The sequence below is a fragment of the Lynx canadensis genome, chromosome E2, assembly GCF_007474595.2.
Source record: "Lynx canadensis isolate LIC74 chromosome E2, mLynCan4.pri.v2, whole genome shotgun sequence".
Lineage (NCBI taxonomy): Eukaryota > Metazoa > Chordata > Mammalia > Carnivora > Felidae > Lynx > Lynx canadensis.
In genome coordinates, this window is record NC_044317.1 from 10549298 (window position 1) to 10572462 (window position 23165).

A 23165-nucleotide genomic window follows, 5' to 3' on the forward strand; every position below is an offset into this window, starting at 1 on the left:
CACACTAATTCCGCCCTGCCATCCAAATTTCACTATGTTCTTAAATTCCCCCCAAGGACCCCACCGTGTCTTTTGCAGCTGTTTTCTCCCAGCCTAGATGCAGGGCCCAGTCAAGTTTCATGAATTGCCTTTGGTCTCTTTGGTCTCTCCCACTCGAGAACAGTCCTCCAGGGTGGTAGCACAGAATAATGGCCCCCAAAGATGTCCATATCCTAATCCACACAACCTGGGAGTATGTGACCTAATGTGGCTGGAGGGACTTTGCAGGTGTGGTTTAGTTAGGCGCCTCGGTTTGGGGGATTTTCCCCGATTACCTAATGTCATCAGAAGGGGTCCTTGAGAGGGAGGCAGGAGGGTCAAAGTCAGAGAAGGAGATGTGCAGATTGAAGCAGGGATCGGAAGGAAGGAGGCAAATATTTAAGGCAGCTGGAGAAGCTGGAAAAGATAAGGAATAGATTCTAAGGGCATCCAGAAGGAGCAGAACACTGACGACACCCAGTTCCTCCAGAACTGGACTTCTGGCCTCCAGAACTCTGAGGTAACACATTTGTAATACACTTGGTTTAGCCACCAGGTTTGTGGCAACTTATTACCGCAGTAACAGGAAACTGATACATAAGAGCTTCTCCAATTCTTCACGACACGGACCTGTTCCTGATGTGCACGGGAGCTGTGCTACAGAACCCTCACCGTAGTTTCCAACTGATTCAATTTAAGTTAAGCATTTTCATCAAGATCCTCACATGCGTGCTGACGGGTACATGCCACACGTCGCACCAGGAAGATATGGTCAAGTGGCCCCCCAGCTGGTCATGCGACACTCAGCCCCTGGTTCAGGTGGTCTCGCCCTCTGATCTCCCCACTGTAAAGGTACACCCCCCCCCCTTCAGAGTTAATAAATAAGGCGTAGGGTAAAAGCCTAAGAACATGTGATTGTCCTGCTCCTCAACAGCCATTCAACAGTTCTGATGGCATGACAATTGCGTAAAGTGCGTTCCTGAAGCCTGGGCATTTTGTAATCTACACGGTGGGCAGTGGGGCAGGTGATCAGGGGCAGGCCAGTCGTCAGCTGGGCCTGGTAGAAGCCATGGAACAGGGATTAAAGCTTTCCGTGGCCTCATCTGTGCTATAATAACAATGGCGAGACTGAATATTTATTATGGGCTTACTGTTTACATTCACTGACTCAATTTTCCTCATCTCTAGATTGGGAATGATAAGAATAGTAACGAGAATAATAAACAGTACGTACAATTTATTGAGTATTTATTGCATAAAAATCCCTGTTCTAAGAGATATACACACCTTGGTGTTCCTCATCTGTAGCCTGGGAATAACAGTAAGTTGATGTGAACCGTTTAGTAAGCACTTAATAGATTACAAGCCCCTGTTCTGATTTAAAACCAGGGCCTCCAATAGTGCCTGGCACACAGCAACCAGCACGTGCATTTTATGAATACATGTTTGGTAAATGACAGGACCCTGGCGCAAGACACCTTTTGAATTTTAATTTTTTTTTAATTCATTTTATTTTTTTTGAAAGGGGGAAGGGGCTGAGGGCAGAGGAAGAGAGAGAATCTTAAGCAGGATCCACACTCACAACAGAGTCGCACCAGGGCCTCGATCCCACCACCCTGGGATCATGACCCAACCAAAATCCAAGAGTCAGATGCCCAACCCACTGAGCCACCCAGGCGCCCCAACAAGACACCTTTTGGAACAGGGTCCCCCACGTCAGCCTCCAAGGGAGGACACAGCAGGGCAAAGGTCCTGAGATGAAAAAGTACTTGGAGAGGGTGCAGCAGCAGCGGGCTGGAATTGCCCGGGTGAGGGGGGCAGGGAAGGGGCCCAAGGTCAGCGGCGTCTGTGGGGGACGCAGGGGCTGTTGGGAGGCTGGGATTTACTAGGAGACATACAGGACCTTATATGGGTGTTTAACACGTTCCCTTTAGCTCCTGTTGGTAAAACAGTTAGGAATTGGAGAACAGACCGAAGCTGGAGGTGGAGGACGGTCCGAAATCCGCGCCTTTATTTCCGGTCGCCTTCGAAGGAGGGGCGTGGGGGGAGGGGGCGGGGCGGGTCCTACGGGTCTGGGGGCGGCTCCAAGTCCTCGCTGCGGGCTCTGGGGCGCTCGGGGCCGGCCTGCGGGAGCCACGAGTCAGGCTGCGGGCCCCGGCTCCCGAGGGCGCTGGCCTCCGGGCACGCGGGCGGGCGGCTGCCTTCACCCTGTCCCTCACGTCCTCCGCCGGGACGCCCTGCTCCCCACGGACGCTGTCTCCCAGGGACTCCGAGGGCAGCCCCGCCGTCTCTGCCCCCTCGCCGCCATCGCCGGGCTCCCTACCTCTCCTTTGCAGTCCGCGTCCTTTGGGGGGCAACGGTTTGGGGCAGTCTCTTGCCCCTCGAATATCTCCACCTCCGCCGGCAGCCTGGAGAGCAGGGGGGGCGGAGAGAGGAAGAAGAGAACGAGAGTGGGGCGGCAAGGGGAGGAAGCCACCGAGATCCCGACAGAGACCGCAGACGCAGAGCAGCCGAGGCGCGAGCGGCGGGGGTGCAAGGAGCGCGGCGCCCCAGAAGTCCCGCCAGCCCGCCCCGGGGTCGGCTGGAGGCTGTGCCGGAGCGAGGGGGGAAAGTTAGCCCATTCCCCTCCTCCTGGTTCCTTCCCCTTCAACCCAGGGCCCCTGCCCTCTCACCCGTCGTTCACCATCCGGGCGCCCCCGACCTCGGGTGGCGAGCGCAGCCTGCGCTCCACCTCCCGCAGCTTGTCCCGGGCCAGTTTCTCTGTGGGTGGGCGGGGGGTCACGGGCGGGGCCGGGAGCTCCGGCGGGCTCGGCCCCGCCCCTCGCCCCTCCCCCTGCTCGGAGTACAACCTTCAGTGAGCAGCTGCTCCTGGCTGCTCTGCAGGGCACGTATCTCCCAGGTCAATCGCTGCTTCAACATCTGCGAGAGAGGGGACCTGTCCGTCTGTCTGTCCTCTCAGCAAGTCCTTACCGGAATTAGGTCATTCATTCATTCATTCATTCGATTTAACTCCATGTGCAGTTCCTGCCGTGGTTGGTGGTGGTGAGACACATTTCTTCTCCAAAAGCTCCCTATATCCCCGTGCACCTCTCAAATCTCTTCTCACTCTCCCCCCCCCCCCCACCCCACCCTTTGCTCTTCTTCAGATACCCAAGACGCGCGTCAGCCTCAGGGCCTTTGCATTGCCTTTCCTTCTTCCAGGAGCATTTGCATCACGACACCTGAATGTTTTCCTCCTTTATGTCTGCATTCAGATGTCACCTGCTTAGAGACGCCTTCCCCACTGACATTACATGATCTATCTACTTATTTTTTTTGTTTGGAGTCTGAGTATGCCCCCCCCCCCTCCAACCATCCTGGGGACAACAAATCCTTGACCCCTTTGGCTCCTCACTGTCTCCTCCTGCTTGGAAGTTGCTGGATGCATCCAGCAACATTAATTGAATGAAGGGATGATCAAACCATGGCCTTTTCAGGGTTCCCACTTGCCACTGCAAGGGGAGCAAACTCTAGGTGAGCAGGAAGTAAGCAGAATGCTCAGCAAAGGCTACTGCAACAGGCCGGGCCATAGATGCTAGACATGGCAATGGGGGATGGTAAGAGGTGACTAGATTTAAGGTAAAAGCTGAAGGGCTGACTAGGTGGGTAAGAGGAAGAAAAGAGACAAGGACTGTCCCATGGAGTTGGGGCTGAGCAGTGGGTGGGCACCGAGCCAGTCTGTGGGGACACAGAAGCCAGGAGAGGAAGGGCTTTGGTTGGAGGCAATGAGGATAGCTCACGTGCAATTCCCAGAGGTCCTTGTGCTGGCTCATCAAATTCTCCAGCTGTTCTTCAACCTGAACCCTAGGGGCCAAGACCCAGGAATGAGAGAGCACATGCTAGACTGACACTGAGACTGACATCCAGCTTGGCCCAGTCTGGGGATTCCTCTGGGGGACCCTTGGATCTCTGCCTGGTGCTCCCTCTACTAGGAGCCCCTTTATGGGCTTTCTTCTCCAAGCCTTGTTTCCGACAGCTCCTCTTCCAACAAACTCTCCCTGATGCAAGCCCCACTCCCATGCCCAGCCATTGCCACATCAGGCTGTAGATGTGGGGTTACCCCAGCTTCCTCTGCCTGCAACTCTCTGTAACCTGACAGCTATGGACAGAAATTTGCTCTGTGCACTCCTGAAACATGTTCTTCCTGGAAGGAGAAAGACAGCTCTTAGTCATAGTCTCTAAATAAGCCTCCATTTCCTTCAGCAAGGTTGGGGGGTGGGGTGGTCTGTTCATAACCTTCATCATTCTCCTTCCTTCTGTGACACAGTGGGCAGCATTATGGGCCTCTGAGATGATCACCCTGTTCATCCTGTCCCTCATCAAACCATGCCTTCCCAAGAAACTTCAGTGAGGGGTACAATAGTTTGGCTTAATAGATTGTAAAGTCCTGACCTGAATTCTGGATCTGCTATTCTACTGGGACCCTGGACAAGCTCCTCGACCAGTCTGGGTCTCAGTTTCCTCATATGTAAAATGGTGGTAGTGGTGGGAAGGTGACAGTAGCCCTTAACTCCTGTCCTTGTCATTGTGAGGATTAGGTAGAAAAACGAACATAAACTGATACGTGTGGTGTGGTTAAACATACATCCACTTTGTCACCGGGTTTTCCTACACTGTTAAAATCATGGTCCACCAGGGTGTGAGACATCTGGTCACAAGAAAGGAAAGGTTCAAAGGATGGAGGTGGATAGAGAGATGGTCGGATGGACAATAACTGGATAGACGGGTGACTGGCGGAAGAGAGGATAGCTGGCTGGACAAATGAAGTGTGGAGGGATGGTGGCTGGACAGACAAATAAAGGAAGAATTGCTAGAAGGATGGATAGATGGCTGGATGGATGGTTGGGGGAAGAAATAAACAGCTAGATGAATGGGTGATTGGAAAGATGGAGTGAGGGTGAATGGGTGATTGGATGGAAGACATAATGGTTGGCTGGCTGGCTGGCTGGCTTGAAAAGGATTGCATAGATGTGTAGATGAATGGATGGGTGGGTGGGTGAATGGATGACTGGGGGGCCTAAATGGGCAGATAGATAAACAAATTGAATGGATGGTGGGAGAGCTGGTAACCAAGAGAAGATCCAGAATAACACCAGTGGGTGAAATTTATTTAATAAAGAAACTAGCAATGAACGTTTAAATGAGTGAGTTAATCTCAACACTATTATCTGATATCAAAGATGAGAGAGTCTCAAGTCTAGCTACTCTGCAGAAAGGAAAAATGAGAAGTGTGTGTCCAAGGTATATATTCCGTAGCTCTTGCCCCATCCTCCTTCAGGTTGGGAACAAAGTAGGGAAGAGTTGGGCAGGACCTCTTACCTCTGAGCTCCACCTTCCTTCCTCTGGCAGTGCAGCTGGAGGATCCCCAGTGCCTCTGTGGGGAGAGGAACCAAGGGAGCCCTGTGTGAGCTCTTGGGGAATCAGGGATGGGAGGACGTCATGGGCCCCACATCATACCACACATCGGAGGGCACTCAGAGGCCCTTAGTGTTTACTTCGGGTCAGGTGGCCCCCAAGGGACAGATGTGAGCAGAGAGGGAAGCACCCTGACTCGGTGTCAGTGGGATTCCTCTAGCTATTCTGGGAACGGTGGGCTTTTGTGGGTAGAATGGGGTAGAACAATGAAGACAGAGAGCTGATAAATACCTTGCTTTTTGCTCAAGACCTCCTCTAGGTGAACTTTCTCTCCATTCACTGGAAAACACAGTGACACTTTGAGCCTCCAGGGGCCACACCCCGTGCCCCCACTGCCACTTCGCGCACAAGGCATACCAAGGTTACCGAAGGTAAGGTACAGTGCCAGGGCAGGGGGGGGGGGCGGTATCTTCTTGCCACCCGCACCCATCTCCTACTGGGGGGGGGGGCATCCCGATCCAGTTTCTCCCCCTCAGTGTCCACATTCTCTGCAAATGCCAAAGGAGCGAAGACTGCAGAATGCACAGGGTTTAGGCCAATGGGATAGATGACTAGAAATAAATCTGTTATGTCAAGTGGAAATAAAGGCTGTGAAGAAACAAGTCAAGCAGGAAAGTGATGGTGACAGACAGAAGGTGCCATTCCATATTCCGACGGGGCACTGAGGTCGACCTGTTAGAATGAAGTTTGCGCTGACAGCAGAAAGGTGATGAGACAACAAAGGGCAATCTGGATTATAGGGGTAAGAGCACTGCAGGTGGAGGGAACATCCATGCAAAGGCCTTGAGGCAGGCAGAGAACATCAGCCGCGCTCCTAAGATCTCTGGGTCCCTCTCTTAGTGCCACTTACAGGAGTCCAGTTCCCTGTGCAGGCTCTCCCAGAGAGCTTGGGCCTCTACCATTTCCTCACTGGATTTCTTCTTTGCTAGGCCGAAAAAGAGAAGACACTGTGTGAGTGCTATTCTCTTGCACACTGAGACTCTGCACACTCATCTTTAAGGAAGCCAGAGGCGCCTGGATTTTAGAGCTGAGGAAGTGGAGGCACTCCAGGAAGTGCCAGGAAGCACTCCAAGTCGAGGTTCTTCCTGGCCAGCTAGGAAGCCTAGGTCCTGGCGTTTACCTTGCTGAAGCTCATTAATCCGGTTAATCAGGTCTTCAATCTGTGGCTCCAGACTTCCCTCTGCAGAACGAAAGGAAGACTGAGCCAGAGAAGACAGACGCCTGGCTGTCTAAGGCAGATGGAGGTGGGTGGGTTGTTGGCACAGTGTCTCTGCTACTAGCAATCAAAACGCATTTATTGAGCGCCTGCTACACGTTGGGTTCTGTGAGAGGCCCTTGCAGGGTGTGCATCCTGCATGGGAAAAACGGACACTGAACGGAGATACAGGCTATCAATGTGGGCGACAGTAACTGCGGTGGATGGAACAAAGCGAAGCAAGGGGTTGAAGAGGGAAAGGGTAGAGGGTGCTTCTTGATATAGAGGTGAGGGAAGGGAGCCCTGCCCACTCCATGGCGTGGGGAGCATGGAAGAGGGAACCATGCCAGGCGGAGGGACAAGGGTAAAGCCCCAGCGGTGGGAGCGAGTGAGGCAGATGCCCAAGTAATGGCTGAGGGCCTGGTGTGGCTGGTGTGAGTCTAGCGAGCAAGTCAAAAGCACCAGGAGGCAAGGTGGGGCAAGTGGGATGGCAGATCACTCAGGGCCTCCTGGGGCATGCTGGGGGCTTCTGGATGTAATTCTGAGTGTGGTGGGAGTGTGGAGATCTCCCACCTGCTCCACCCTGTTGAAAGCCTGGCAGTCACTTCTGTCCATCTGACTGTGGTCTTGGCCACATTTGAGAAATGAGAAAAATGCTTTCCTCTGTGGATAGCAACTTTAAGGTTCTCCCGTGACAGGGAGATCATTCTCTCTTTAGGGAACCATCTCTAACTTCTCAGTCCCAGTTTCAGGGCTCTGTATGGAAAAGACTTCCTCCTCAGCCCTCTCTGACTTCAGTCAGCTGCACAGAACTGGGGCAAAAGCTTCCCACCCCTTGCTGGGTCTCACTACCAACCCCTGAGAATCTAGAGTTCTGGAGTTAATAAACTCAAGCCCTTGATTTTCCCAGGCCACCAACCCCATCCCCTGAGATTTCCAGGAGCCTGGATGCTCTCCAAGGTGCTGATTACAATAACAAATTCCTGAGGGTCTTCACTTTACTGGAGAGGGTCACCAACACCCTGCATTTCCAGTCCCGTAAGTTCTCTACCTAATTTTAGCCTAGGCAGCAGCCCCTATGCACTTCTGCAGGTGGCCATGGGGGTTGGGGGGACAGTGTGAGGGCAGGAGGAAGAAGTGATTCTCTTTTATTTGAAACAGACCAAACAGACCAACGGATCACAGTATTTAAGTTGCAGATGGGCTGGGGTGGGGGTCAAACCTCAAACGTGGCCAGTACCCTGCCCCAGCCCAGATGTAGGCTGGCTCCTGGGCCCCCCTCAACAATGGAAGCAAGGTACAGTCATTTGCATTGCCATTTGCCATCGTGTATTAAAAGGGAGGACAAAGAATACACACCCATGAATGTATTTTGTTTAAGCTCTGGAAAGATACCTAAGAATTTAAAAATAGTTGCTGCGAGCCCTTGGGTCAGGGACACGGGTGGCTGGTGTTTGTGTGTGCGTTCATGTGTGTAAGAGAGGAGGCTTTTCCATCCTCTTATACTTCTTGAATTTTGAAGCTATATTTTTAGTTCAAAGAATTAAGTTGTGCAAGAGGGAGAATGTGCAGTGGGATAATTTCCCAGGGTTGTGAGTTGAGGGGTCTGGGTTTGAACCGCATCTGCCTGCCTCAAAACCCCAGGCTGAGCCTCAGACACAAAGACATACATGACCTTTGTGCAGCTTTTTCACCATTGCCAGCAAGTCTTCAGGCACCTTCAAAGGCTTGGTCTGCCCTGTGGAGATGAAAACCACAATTTCAGGAGGGAGGGAAGGTCCAGGCCTTCTGGGAAGGGACGAAGGAAGGCGTAGACACCCTTGACCTGGAACCGAGGACAGGCTGAGGGGCTTCCAGACAGAGCAGGCTCCTGCAAGAGCCCGTCCCTTGTCCCTGAGGTTTACGATGTGTGCTGGATGAATCAGGACTCCTCATGTTCAGCTACTCCCAAGAGATCAAAGGACACCACAGGCATCTCCTTAATGAAATGAAACGCGGGGGTGAGAGAAGGAGGGGATGCATTTTTGTTGCTGCTGCTGTTTAGAATCAGTATGAAGTTCAAACTGATGCAGTAGGACAGAAAGATTTCAGATAATTTTTTTTTAAAAAATCATTATAGGCCACAAGCTGCAAATTCTTAAAGAATCAATGGGTCTGGGGTGCCTCAGTCAGTTAAGTGCCTGACTTCACCTCAGGTCATGATCTCATGGTTCATGAGTTCAAGCCCTGAGTTGGGCTCTGTACTGAAAGCTCAGAGCCTGCTTCAGATCCTCTGTCTCTCTCTCTCTTTCTCTCTCTTTCTCTGCACCACCCCTGATCTCTCTCTCTCTCAACAATAAATAAATATACTCCTCTAACATCTAACTACCTGTATTATAATATGAAAAAATTTTAAAGTAAGGAAAAAAATTTTTAAAGAATCAGTAGGTCCAGGATATGGTCATCAATGACTAGCATCAAAAGAAGACAACCAGGTATTATGAGCCTCCTCATGGAAGATCACAACACCACTTATGAAGGAAATTTGCCAAAACAAAACAACAGGAATCTTACCAGGTTTCTATACCTAAATACTAATTCGGAAGAAATAAAAGGGGCAGGGAAACATGTTAAATGATACCATGGGGATGCAATCAGTGTCATCCAGATGCTGGAAAACTCCAGAGGACAATTTGGTTTCTTCAACAAATACATCGCAAAGAAGAAGAAAAAAAAAAAAAAGAGGGAGAGGGGAAACTCTATTGATCTTAAGAGACTTGACACAAGTATCATTCATTGGAATTTTAATTGTATCCAATTGTATCCAGTGTATTTGGATCTTGACTCAAAAACAATTTTCACCATTTATACTTCTATATGTATTTAACACCAGCCTGTGTCACTTTTAAAATCATAACAGGGGCACCTGGGTGGCTTAGTCAATTAAGCGTCCAACTCTGGATTTCGGCTCAGGTCACGACCTCACGGTTTGTGAGACTGAGCCCTGCATTGGCTGTGCGCTGACAGCGTGGTGCCTGATAAAGAGTCTCTCTCTCCTTCTCTCTCTCTGCTCGTTCCCTGTTCGTGCTCTCTTTCTTTCAAAATAAATAAGTAAACTTAAAAAAATAAAATAAAGTTATAACAACAACAACAACAACAAAAAAGCCACAGGAAAAATTTCAACATCTTCAACTCTTGAAATCAATGATAAAAGGTCAAATCCCAGTGACCCACTCCTCTCTGAGGAACACTGGGCAGAGAAAATGAAAGGCCGCTCGCAAAACACGTAAGATAGCCACACGATAAAGGAAGAGATACTTACTCACAGTAACATACAGGGAAAAGTCCCTCCTCCTAAGACCCTAAGCTTCTCACTTCCCCTTCAGAGAGACCACTAGTGTTACAAGCTCTTTGTTGTGCAGGTGGAGATAATTCAATTCCTATATGAGCACAAGCCCACTCTTTCTATACAAGTAGTGTTGCCTCATGAATGGTCCACGTCTTGTATTTTTCATTTGACAAGGTATACTGGTGATCTTTTTTATTCTTTTTAGTGGCTTCATAGTGATTCACTGAATGGATATACCACGATTTAAGAGAAGCCCCCTTACTGATGGGTATTCAGGATGTTTCCCTTTTTGTTGTTATAAACAATTCCACAGTGACCCTCTGTATTGGTTTTCTTGGGCTGCCATAACGAAGCACCACAAAATGGGTCTTTCCTTGGGGTCTTCCTTCTTTGTGTGTGTCTGTCTTCACCTGGCATTCTTGTATTTCTGTATGTGCAAATTTCCCTCTTCTATCTAGTATGACTTTATCTTAACTAGTTATATCTACAAAGACCCTATTTCCAAATAAGGTCACATTTTTAGGTTCTGGTAGACATAAATTTGGGGGAGGGGCACAATTCAACCCGAAAACCATCCCCATACATTCTTTTTTGTGCAGGTATGGGAATATATTTACTGGATAAATTCCTACTAGGCTACCTGCTGGATTAAAGGGCATGTGTGTTACTAAATTTGATGTGTATTATGAAATTGCTCTCCACTTGTTTCAAGCAGGTCTACAAAAGACTCCTTCCCCGTAATCTTAGCAGCCAAATACGTTTTCAAGCTTTTTAATTTTTGCCAAAATGATAGGCAAAACCAGTCTTACATTTCAAGCTTTTTAGTAGTAAATATTAAAAAATTAGTCAAATCCTCCAGATCAGAAATTCCATTATCTAGGAATCTATCTTAAGAAAATAAACAATGGGGCACCTGGGTGGCGCAGTCGGTTAAGCGTCCGGCTTCAGCCAGGTCACGATCTCGCGGTCCCTGAGTTCGAGCCCCGCGTCGGGCTCTGGGCTGATGGCTCAGAGCCTGGAGCCTGTTTCCGATTCTGTGTCTCCCTCTCTCTCTGCCCCTCCCCTGTTCATGCTCTGTCTCTCTCTGTCCCAAAAATAAATAAATGTTGAAAAAAAAATTAAAAAAAAAAAAGAAAAAGAAAATAAACGATGGTGGGCAAATTGTTCATTGTTTCTAATCTTAAAAAACTGAAGCAACCTAAAGATATTTTAGTTTACAGCATATTCGTAGGATGAAATCTTTTGTAGCCATTAGAAATCATGTTTTAAATCAGGGCTTCTTTCTTAACCTAGGCTTATTAAATTTTGTTAAAATATTTGGTGGTTGGGGTACCTGGGTGACTCAGTCGGTTGAGCATCCGACTTCAGCTCAGGACATGATCTCGCGGTCTTTGAGTTTGAGCCCCGCGTCGGGCTCTGTGCTGCAGCTCAGAGCCTGGAGCCTGCCTCGCATTCTGTGTCTCCCTCTCTCTCTGCCCCTCCCCTGCTCATGCTCTGTCTCTCTCTGCCAAAAATAAACAAACATTTAAAAAAAGTAAATAAAAATTTAAAAAATGTTTGGGGTGATATGTTCACCTTCTGTACATCTTTCTGTCTTGTCTGAAATCCTTTACAAATTAGCATGCATTAATTTAATTTTGCTTTTGAAGTTTTCAGCACTTAATAAGCTAATGTAGAAAAACCTGGACCAAAAGTAAAAGCTTCCTCTCATGAACAGCCCCTTCATCAAGTTACTCCCCTTCCCAGAGGTAACTACTGCCTTTGAACACACTCAGACCTTTTAGTAAAATGTATTTCATGTATTGCTTTAATTTTTACTTTCTTACCCCCCAAAACATTCAGACACTACAGAAATTAGTGAAGTTAAAAAGACACTTTTCCTTCTCGCCTTAGCCCTAAATCTTACTGCCTTTCTCTGATATAATCAGTAATACTAGGTTGGTATGTCTCTGCTTGAGATTCTTAAATTTTTATAATTTTCAATATTTGGAAGTGAAACAAAAATTAAAGCTACTTTATTAACAAGGGGGAAGTACTTCTAATTATTTGCTTTCTTTTTAGTGTTCCACATGAAGATTTCCAAACACACACAAAAGTAGAGAGGACACCATGATGAACTTTTTGATTTTTGCGTTGCTGAGATCTGACAGCTATTAATATTCCTCCATATTTGCTTCAGCTACGTTTTTCCTGTGCTGAGTATTTTCAAGAAGGCCCTATGCTTCCTGACATTTCATCCCTGGATATTTCATGAAGAGTCTCAGCTACTTAAGGGATTTTCACTAGATGACTCCAAACCTTTAACCACACCAACAAGAGTAACAGTCATCACGTAATACCATCCAGTGCCCAGATAACGTGATTTCTTGATTGTCTCCGTGCCTTTTACAGCCGGCTTTTGTAACCATTTCTGCCAAAGCTCTGTCTGTATTTTTCCTCCCCACCTTATTTCTAGTCCTGGTCATCGTGAGTTATCAGCAAATCTTTTAAATAATCAGACTAACGTCCTGATAAACATTTTTAGGAGTGTATATTATAAAACAGCCTGTACAGCAGGAGTCCCTTTTAACATTTTATTTTGAAATAATTTCAGATGTACATAAAAGTGGTAGAAAAAGGCCCCAATGCTCTTATCTGCCTTGGTACCAGATTTCCCAGTTGTGAGCATTTCTGTAACACAAATTGCAGGCACCATGGCCCATTATTCCTTACTATTCCAGTGTATATTTCCTATACCCAAGGGGACTCTACCAGGTAACCACAGTATAACCATCAAAACTGGGATGTTAACAGTGCTCAAGGTCAGTATATGATCCTCCGATGCCATTCAAAAATTCCCCTATTTCTCTTATATTTTAAAATTATAGAATACGTTTTCCTGAAAGCAAAATAAAAGAGAAAAAAAACCATCACAAAATACCTCCACCTTTGTGCACTCCTAAAAACCTACGTCCCTTGTTGAGGGTCGTTAGGCCTTTAGCTTCAGACGCTGTTCTGTGCGACATACATAGGGCTCTAGTTGACAAGGCCCTCTGTTTTTTTTTAAATCCCAATTTGCTTTCCTCTCATAAAACTATGATCACCTTTGGCGCTCCTTCTGTGTCAACAAACCATGATCTTACGCTTTTAAAACCCATTGTTAAGTATCTTAAATGAGATTGGATTTTTCCCCCTACTGCTTAAAATAATGTCCGCCACACAAGCATTCCACGATATGCATGGACAGATCTAAATCCAGCCATTTCCCTGATTGCTCCTTGTGTTTTACTTCCATCCGCAACACTCCAGTGATCCTTTGTGGTCCACACATCTGCATACTCTCTGATTACTGAGCACGGTGACTAAAGATACGGAATAGCATTTTAGATGCTAAACATATTCTTCCAAACTGCTTCTAGCAAAGTCTTTAGTGGTCAGTTCTCTGAGTGAGGCAAGAGACAGGCTGTTTCCCCACAGAGTAATCAATACTAGATTTAAAGCCTCTCTTTTTAAAGCCATTTTCAATGGGCTAGAAAATGGTAACTTGATATGCTTTTCAATTTTCTCTGCTGCTGGTGAAGTTAATCATAACTTCAATTGTGACTAATTTGAAAGCTTGAAACTAAAATAGTTTTCAGCACAGTTGTTACTATCATAAGTGCTATAGTAACTGCTCAATACATGAGATCTATTTGCAGCTTTCTCATTTCTGTCTGTTCTTTGCTTAAAGCTGGCCCTCCACATGTAGCCCTTATTTAAGAGAGCTCTTCCTGGTAAAGTTATTAGTTATCCATACAATACAAAAAAGAAAATTACTGAGTACCTACTATATACCAAGCAGGCCTTGTTTTGGTTGCTGGAGAAATAACAATCGTAACTATTGACGATGCTTGCATTGATAGATCTGGAAAGATGCAATCCAACATGTTATTAATATAACGGTTTAAAGACTGTGCAGGAAGGGGGACAGGGATGGATCAGAGGAGGGCAGAGAGTCGACATGTGAAACCAGAGTGATGGGTACATGGGCCTTCACCATGTTATTTGCTGTAGTTGTGTACATTCCGAAAATGTCTGTAACGAAAAAATGTTAGGGGGAGAGCGGCAGCTCACCGTCTTGGGAGATTTTCTTCTTCTGGCTACACTGTGATTTCTAATGATCTCTAGGGCAATTTTTCCCCTCTCACTAGGGTGTGGGGTGTCATTACTGACAAAATGCTGTGGAGAAAAGCTGTCCATGGGAGAGGCCATTCTCCATTAAGACCCAAGAGTCCACGCGAAATGTGACGTGGGCTGGGTGTGAAAGGACACTGGGGAATTACTGGGGATTTTCTTCGGTGTGGCGGCAGCAGGGTGATTTTTGTGACAACATCCACTTCCGTGTTTTGTACGAAGGGATGCATACCGAAATATACATACAGGCTGTTGTTTCTTCCAAACATTTAAGTCAACATACCCAACGAAGTTGACAGGAGTTAATCTAGATTGAGAATAGTTGTCTTCCCTTTGATGAAGGGTTTTTTATAAAAAGCTTAAATTTTCACGTTTTTAGTACCGCTACTAATATTTCGTTATTGTTACGGGACAGAGCCTCCCTCCCTTCTGACCCGACTGCGGAGACGCCTGCTCGCCCTCCCTACCTTCAGCCTCCTCGGTCTCCTCCACAACTTCCGGCGGCTCCATTGCCAAAGGCTCTAACTTCCCCGCCATTTTCCTACGCGCGGGAGGTTGCGCTTGCGTGCGCCTCGGATGACGATTGGTTAAAACACAAAAACAAAAAAACCCACCTATGCGAGGGCTACAGGCTCTGCGGCGCGCATGCGTGTAGTGCGTGTCCGCTCGCCAGTTGACCCGGGCGGAGGAGCAATGAGGCTTCAGCTGTAGCCAAGCGCGGACCGGTGCCCCTGATTGACAGCGCGCATGCGTCTACCCTGAGGCCCGCCAACTCCGGAGGAGGCAAAACAGGAGCACAACTGGGTCTTGGTTCGGTTGAGGAATGAGTGCTGTGCACACACATACAAACTCTAGGGAGGGCTTTCCCTCTCTAGGTTGCTGTGCAGGTTGTGAAAGTCTGGGACACATACACGTGTGCTGTGCGGTGGTACACAAGAGGTCGAGTCCCCTTTCGTTTACAAATCCTCACGTGACAGCCTACGCGACGTTTCCTCCTTTTCATAGAGGAGTACAACGAGCCTTGGAAGCCGAGGGCACCTCCTGCGTAAAAAGTCTGGATCTCAGCCATGTGCGAAGTCAGGTGCTCTGCCTGGTTACAGAGACAGGTAGGCCCTGGAGGCCACCTTCTCACTACTAGCAGCAGCAGCAGCTACATTGATGGGGGCCACTTTTGACAGGGTAAAGACGAAGTAGGTGAAGGGCAAAGGAATGTCCTCGTGGGAACCGGTTTTAGGCCTTTTATGTACAGGGTTTTTTTCTTTAAAATATCCCCAGGCTGGTTCCTGCCATAGGCCGGCACCGCATTCCCAATCCCAGAGCCCCTGCGGGCCCCCCATGGGGACCCTGGCCAGCCCTGGACACTCAGGGCTGAGAGCCCATCAAGGAGGCCGACTCTTGATGCAGGACAGGGGGTGTGGGGGAGGAGACAGCTCCTAACAGAGGCTGGCACATCATCCAGGTGGAGGAGGTGAGGCAAAGGGAGAGGGAGGCAGAGGGAGGCCTAAGGATTTGCCCCAGAGGTGGAGGTGCAGGGGGAAGCAGCCTCTCCCCTGCCCCTCCTGCGCCCCATTTCCAGGGTGGAGACAGAAGGTAAAAGCTAAAGGTGGTGGTTCCCAGCGCTGCTCAATCTAGCAGCCTCTCAAGGTCCAGTGAACAAGCCATTATGGGAAGGTTGGTCTGTAGAGGCAGCTGGGGCTGCTGGGGGTGTGGAGTACTTGGGTGGGTAACGAATGAAGAGCCGGTCCTCCTCTTTCTTCACCCAGCGCAGGAGTTTGGTCACTACCAAGATGGCACCAGCCTTTGTCACCAGGGGGCTGAGGCAGGTATAGAGTTCAAATTTGGAAGTCACCTGCAGGTTTGAGAGGGGACAAGAGTCAGTTGAGCCAGAGCTGGTCATGCCCTGTCCCGTCTGCCCCACCCTAACCCCATGCCTGTCTCCTGTTTGGAAAACACACTTGGCGAGGGCTCCCACCTGGTGCTACCTGGTCACTGGGCTAAAACAGGTAAGCTAATATCACGGCGGGCCAGGGGTTTTCAGTTGGGCCAAGGAATCAGCTGGATCTAGTGGCTTCAATTGGGTAATGATGGCTGTGTGTGTGTGTGTGTGTGTGTGTGTGTGTGTGTGTGTACTTCCTGGATATCAGTTTGCTTATCTGTGCACCGAGTATAACAACAACAATGCTTAACACTTAACAACTTAACAAGCTTAACACTTACGGAGCAGCTGTTGTAGACAAGCCCCACATTCTCCCTCTAGAAACCCACATGGCCTGCCACCTCCCCCTTAGATGCCGTTTCTTAAGTGAGTCATCTCCTGACAAGCCAATTTAAAATCCTGGGCCTACCGTATCTTGGTTTTGAAATGCCATTCTCTACGAAAAGGCACAAGGGCTCGTTAGACAAATGGCTCATTCCAGGACGGGCACAGAGAAAGTACATGATGAGCCTGGAACATCTTGTGCCAGAAAATGAGAATGCTTCAACAGTGATGGAGACGTATCAGACACAGGGGCCAGCCTGGCTAAATCAGAGACCGTTTGGGCACCAAAATAAGTGACAGAAAAGTCTTTGAGCCCACAACGAATTAAAGAAAAATCCCTGAGACCGTAATGATAGAAAATTAAAAATTCAACAAATAAACAGGGGGAGGAAAAGTTCTTCCATATAGTAGTAGAATCTCAACCAATAAATGTAGAAGGGATGATGGAGTTCAAAACTCACCACCTGGTAAACACCAAAGTAGTAACTCTTGCAGGCAAGAATGATTAATGGATATTAAAATTGGTGGACGAAAGTATGATAAAAAAACAAGTCTGACATAATCACCACAAGATATTTGCCGGTTATGAAGGAGGCAAAACACTATAGTGGAGAAATCTGGGAGATGTCACCTTAACCAAGTGATCTAAGTTAGCATCAGCAGTGGGACAAACTGATATTGTGGACCTCCTGACAGGATGCAGAGGAGGACACATCACTCGGGGGATATTTTTGCCCAAAACGCAGGATAAAATATCAGAAAAACCCACGTTGAGGGACACTCTACAAACTAACTAGCTGGTACCCTTGAGACGTGCCAACGACATGCAAAACAAAAAAGACTACGGAGGGTTTAAACGAGACAAAAAGTAAACCCAGCCTATGATCCTACGCTGGATTCTGGAGCTGTAAAAGGGCGTTAGTGGGACAACTGGTGACATCTAAATGAGGTCTGTGGATGAGATGATGTTGTAGTGATGCTAATTTCCTGATTTTAATAAGCGCCTGTGGTTAACATCTGGGGAAACTAGGTGAAAGACCTATTTATGGTAATTATTTGTACTGTTTTGCACCTTCTAAGTCTGAAATTGCTTAAAAATCAAAGTGAAAAAAATGTAAAAGTAAAATAAAATTCTCAGGTGAGAACAATGCCTGATACACAACAGACATACAAGAAGTTATTTAATATATGTGTACTAAATGGCAGAGCCTGGGGGAAGGTGCTATTTCCAACGGGGTCACCTTGACCAAACTCCCTGAATAGCTGACCCTTAATAAACCCACGGAAGGGGAGGCGAGGAGCCCCGGAGACCCCAGGGGAGAACACCCCGGGCAGAAGGCACAGCCTGGGACCAACTCTGTCATGTTCAAGAGCGCTGGGGACTCAGAGTGACAGGTGCACTGTGCACACACAGGCAGGGCTAACCGGGAAGCAGGAGGCACACTGATGGCTGTTAATGTGACCTCTTCAGAGTGGAAGACACTGTACAGGTTGTTTACGGGGGAACAGAGAACAGATGGGGCTACTGGAGGGCTGGAGACCCCGCGATCCTCATGGGTTTCAAAGACACACATGTAGCGTCAGGAACAGTGATGCAGGCCAAGGCACAGTGTGCTCGATGGAGGCTGTTACGGTCGGAGGGGATCCGGTGGGGAAAAAGGAGGCGTGAGGTCGGGAACGAACCCTTTCTGATCCCTAGCCGACTCACCCAGGCCAGCAGCGTCTCCCTCTCGGCCACGTGGTAAATGAGGCGCAGGGGTCTGGAGGAGCTGTGAAGGCGCGCGTGCAGGCGGTGGTACAGGTCCGACAGGCGCTGCCGTTCCTCTTCCCTGCCGTACGGGGCCTCCAGCTCAGGGCTGCGGGGACCGCGGGAGGTAAGGCCAAGGTCAGTCAGAGGCCTCCTTGGCTCGCCCGTCTCCCCTCAGTCTAGGGGTTCAATGAAATGAGGCAGCCGAGCCTTCCCCATCGGACTTGGGGTTTCTCAGGGGCTGGAGACCCAGCTTCCCCAGCAAACGAGGGATTGATTCCTTGAGCACTGGATTAGAGTAAGGGATTCCTTGAGCCTCCCTCATTACACGGACACCCATTTGATCCCACCTTTCCAGAGGATGCCCGGCTCTCTCCCGCCTCATGTCCAGCAGAAGAATCTTTTAGTCAAATAAGCCTGCCTGCCCAGCCAACCGCCCATAGGGTCAGGGCCTACCTGGTAAACTGAGGCAGCTGGCGGTGATGGTCAGGGATATCCAGCGGCTTATAGAGGAAGTGGCGGAGGCCGGGTGCCCCCACAGCCTGCACACTGTAGGCAGGGGCACTGCTTGCTGGGGCACTAGAGAAGCTGGCAGCCTCCCGGAGGGCACGCGTGGCCCCGAGGGTGTGCATGCCCTCTTCCACCAGGCGCCGGCAGGTGGCCATGTCATGGAAGGCCTCAGGGTCGGTGCCCAGCAACAGCAGGCAGACAGGCATGGCATCCAGGCGAGCCACGTAGGCGTAGAAGAAGCCATCGGGGTTGAAGCGGGGCAGGCACACAGGCGCCCATGCCTCTCCTGCCGCAAAGGCCGGCGCCCCCACCCAGTCGAGCAGCAACTGGAGGTCGGCCGGGTCCAGGCGGCACTCGGCCAGCACGGTCCGCTCCTGAGCTGCCGTCACCAGTCGCCCTCCGATCGCCAGCACGGACAGCGCCAGGCCGGGTGCCGTGCAGCGGCGCAGCAGCGCGCCCAGTGCTTCCCGCAGTGGGCGCGCCAGGGGCACGCAGCGCACGGCGCCCAGGAGCAGGGCACCGGGGTCGCGTTCCACACTGTCCAGAAGCCGGTCCAGCGTGCGCTCTGAACCGGCCAGCAGGCGGCGGAGGTCGTAGTTCTGCTTGCGCGCGAAGATGCGGGCGACGCTTGCGCGTGTCAGCGTGCTCACTATCTGTGCGTGCACAGCCAGCAGCTCCCCCCGCAGCTGGGCTGCCGACTGCGGAGTCCTTGACACGGCCACCAGCAGCAGTGGGCCCTGCTGTAGGAACACCAGCTTGTGGTCCTCTAGGGGAGGGAAGGGTGGGGGGGGGGGGGGGGGGAGAGATGGGTCAGCGGCGACCGGAGGGGATCGGGCGGGGCTCTTCTGCTCTTTGCCTGAACACACACACTGTTGGCCCAAGCTCACGCGGTCACCCCATGGTACACTTGGGCTGGGATAAGGACAACTGGGGGGAGTGTGGGTATTCGCAGAGACACGATGGGTCAAGGAATCAGGTGAGACACACAGCATGGATGACACAGAGCAAGGACTGACACAGAGCCCAGCAAGACACCCATCTCAGCCACAGAGCCCCCGAGGTCACGCTTTCAGATAAATAAGGAAGTTTATCCAGCCAGTGACTTAGACCCGGGCGAGTTAATCACTCAGAACCCAATTGGCCAAACAGACGGACAACAGAGAGACGCCTGGCCAGCCATCCACACACACGGACTCACCCCTGGCTGGTGGGCTAGTCCCCCAGGCAGCCGGTGGGCCAGCCAGCCAGATTCCCAGTCACCATCCCCCGGTCTACCTCCTCCTTTGCTCACCGGCGTAGATGGCACGGATGGCATCTCCTGCACTCTGCACGAAGGACACGAGGGCTGTCATCACGCCCATGGTCGTGGACAGTGCCTCCACACTGCCGTACCTCGAGTAGATGGGCTTGCCTGCCTCGCTCAGCACAAACACGTGCTTCCGCTTGCTGCGCCAGTCCTCGTCACTGGGGTCCCCGCCCTGGCCCCCAGAGCCACTCTCAGGGCCACCTGTGGGACTATTCTCAGAGATTGCGGGATCCCAGAGCCCACAGGTGCATGATGGGGCCCCTGACTGGGGCAGTGGTGACAGCAGGCTGGGTGGCTGGTCCTTTGTCTCGGATTCTGAAAGAGAACTCCTGGTGGGTCATCTGGCTGTGGACTCCCACTAACTCCAGGTACCCAAGGATTTACCAAATCTCCACCGGCTCCCCAGTGACCCTTGCTGCTGACACAGACCTCCAGGTGTCTCCTCTGCCTCTCAATGACACCCAAGAGATCCCTCTAAAACCCCAACAATCCAATCTCTCATTGTCATTATTGAACTATCTCCCTAGAGACTGTTTATTCTTTCAATAACTGCCATTTCCAAGTCTTCAAAGCACCCCAGTGCCTCTGAATGACCATTATTAATATTTCCATCTTCAGTGATTCCCCACTAAAACCTCTGACCCCTCATTTATTCTCCTAGTACCTACTCACCCCTCATTGGCCACCAGGACATCTACTAATATCTCTATATTCTCTCATTTAAATCCTTCCCCCTGCCCCACTCCTCCCTAACCTCTTATTTATTCTCATCAATGTTCACTGATCCCTTATGACCTCACTGACTCTTCTGGTCACCCATGTATATTTTTGATGATAACCACTAACTCTCCCAATGATGGCCATGAATATCCACTAACACCCAGATCTTTAAGCCTTCCTTAATCCACTATTTACTCCCACTGCTGTTCACTAACATCCCAGTGACCCCACAATATCACTAATTCCTCCAATGACTGCCCTGTCACACAATCGAAAATATTTTACTCCATGGGCACTTCATCCCCACCATGACCACCATCGACCTCTACTAACATCTGAGACTTCATATGACCTCCACTGACTCTTCTGACCCTGTTATTCTATTCTCCCTTCACTCCAGTGACTACTATTAATCTCCACTAACAGCCGGGACTTCAGTGACCTCCTCTGATTTCCCTGACCCCCCTTTATTTTCACGGATAGCTACTCCCTTCCTCACAATACCCACTATAATATACACTAACACACAGGACAATAATAATGACTTTCTTCATGACCATCATTAATAATCACCAATAAAACCCAGGACTTCACTGCCCCCTACTGACTCCCTTGACACTCCTCTCTTTTATTCCAGTCAATATCCATTCATCCCTCAAGGACAACCATTATTATCCATTGGTAAGTATGTCTCAACAATTTTCCCATAAAATCCCAGTGACAACATATTCCCTCATTCTCTGGTTGACATTCACTGATCCCCCATGTACCCAGTTACCAATTACCTCCTCCCAGTACCTGCCATTAATTGACAGTAATTCCCAAGTTCTCAAAGACACTACCCCTTACCACCACCATTTATTCTCAGTGATGTCCACTCATCCTTCCTGATGATGCCACTAACATCCACTCATTCCAAAGTGGTCAGTGAACATCGATTCCCCAAAGACTCCCATTGTGTCTCCACCAAATACCTTTACACATCCAGCTGGGTCTTCAAAGACTCTCCTATAGGTCATCTCAGTCTCCAAATAAACTCATTGATGTCCACGGCCTCCTACCGATGATCACCATTAACATCCACTAATTTCTGGTTCCTTAAAGACTGCCCCCAACAACTCACCATTGATTCCTCAATGATGAAAACACTGAGTGCCCACTGGTCACCACTGATCCCCTTTCCCACCGCAAGGACTTACATAACACCTTAGCCACCAAAGACACTGACTTCTAAATAGTTCCCCTTCGACTGTATTAACTTTCTTTTGGTCATTCATTGACCTAAACATCCTAAATCCCCATGCTCCTCTGTGACCCCAATCTCTTCTTGATTCATCAAAGACCTGAACTCACACCAAGGCCCCAGGGAACATCCCCTGATACCCACGGATTTCCTTGTCATTCCTCCATGATTTAAATTACACCGTGTGTCCACAATGACCTCCTACTGATCCTGCTATGGTTTAAGCTACTTTCCTGAGTCCCAAAAGACTCTTCGCTGGTCCTCCATTGACCTCCCTCAACAAAGACACTCCGTAGGGATTCCTTCCAAGACCCGAATGAGGGGAAGGCATACCTGTTTCCTCCTGGTCCCCGTCTCCAGGATCCGGTGGGTCTTCGCGAAGCCCTCCACCGTCTCCTGCCACCTCACTGGGAAACCGAGTGTCCTCCAAGTCCTCCACGTCCCCAGGGGGTGGGGCAGTAGTGTCACCTCCAGCCTCCATCTGCACATCCCTGTGGGGTAGAAGAATTGAAGGTGACAGGCGGCAAAAGAAAGTTCTTAAAAGCCTCTACTGAGCCTGGCCCCCTCGGACACATTCCTAGTGCTCATTTCCCGTCGGGTTTCAACAGGATGAAACAGTCAAAAACATGCCAAATACGCGCACCCTCCAACATTTTCCGAAAAGGGAGGTCCCACTGGGCCTTAGAAAAATAAAGATACATACACACCTGTTTTAACCCCGTATCTCAATTGGCCGGGTACCATCACTTCTCAAGCCGCCGTAGCATCACACTTCCGGGTGCGGCGTCCGTCTTGCCACACTTCCGGGTGCGACGTCGCTCCCAAGACGATTCCGGTTGAGGCGCCTTATTCGCTCTCCGCTGCGCCGCAGCCCTCTCTCCCGCCGCCTACTGGTGTCCCCGCACCGTTGAGATGACGCGCGCCCCTCCCAGATTTACGTCGCTCCGGTTAGGGACCCGGTGAGCCGCCTATAACCGCACTGGCTGGCCCGGCTGACACAGGCGAGCCAGGCCCGCTTCTCCTACAGAAGGCTGCCGGCGTGAGGGGGGCGCGGCTCACGTTCAGCCAATCCGGAGTCGGAGGGCGGCACTGCCTCCCTCATGGCCCAATCAAGAGAAACCGGCTCTCCTTCAGCGCTTCCGCCGGTATTCTGGCCGCCTATCTCTACCAGTACTGTGCACTGGCTTGAGATTGCACCCGCCCATCTTGACTGACATATCCCCGGGCCCAAT

At 49.8% G+C, this 23165-nt stretch overlaps 2 protein-coding genes across 2 annotated transcripts; both read right to left on the reverse strand.

The window, feature by feature from the left end:
• Positions 1-1860: 1860 nt before the first annotated feature.
• SYCE1L (synaptonemal complex central element protein 1 like) lies at positions 1861-14691 on the reverse strand. Its single transcript, XM_030298052.1, has 11 exons — positions 14615-14691; positions 8343-8405; positions 6593-6652; positions 6323-6397; positions 5704-5751; positions 5377-5431; positions 3798-3861; positions 2868-2937; positions 2691-2778; positions 2342-2426; positions 1861-2142 (listed from the first exon to the last, which is right to left on the reverse strand). The coding sequence occupies exons 1-11, from the start codon at positions 14682-14684 to the stop codon at positions 2083-2085; spliced, it is 738 nt and encodes a 245-aa protein (XP_030153912.1). The 5' UTR covers positions 14685-14691; the 3' UTR covers positions 1861-2082.
• On the reverse strand, positions 12511-23155 carry MON1B (MON1 homolog B, secretory trafficking associated). Its single transcript, XM_030298051.1, has 6 exons — positions 22641-23155; positions 22267-22424; positions 19956-20285; positions 18611-19430; positions 18116-18263; positions 12511-15996 (listed from the first exon to the last, which is right to left on the reverse strand). Exons 2-6 carry the CDS (start codon positions 22412-22414, stop codon positions 15787-15789), a joined length of 1656 nt encoding a protein of 551 aa, XP_030153911.1. The 5' UTR covers positions 22415-22424; positions 22641-23155; the 3' UTR covers positions 12511-15786.
• Between the last annotated feature and the right edge of the window lie 10 nt (positions 23156-23165).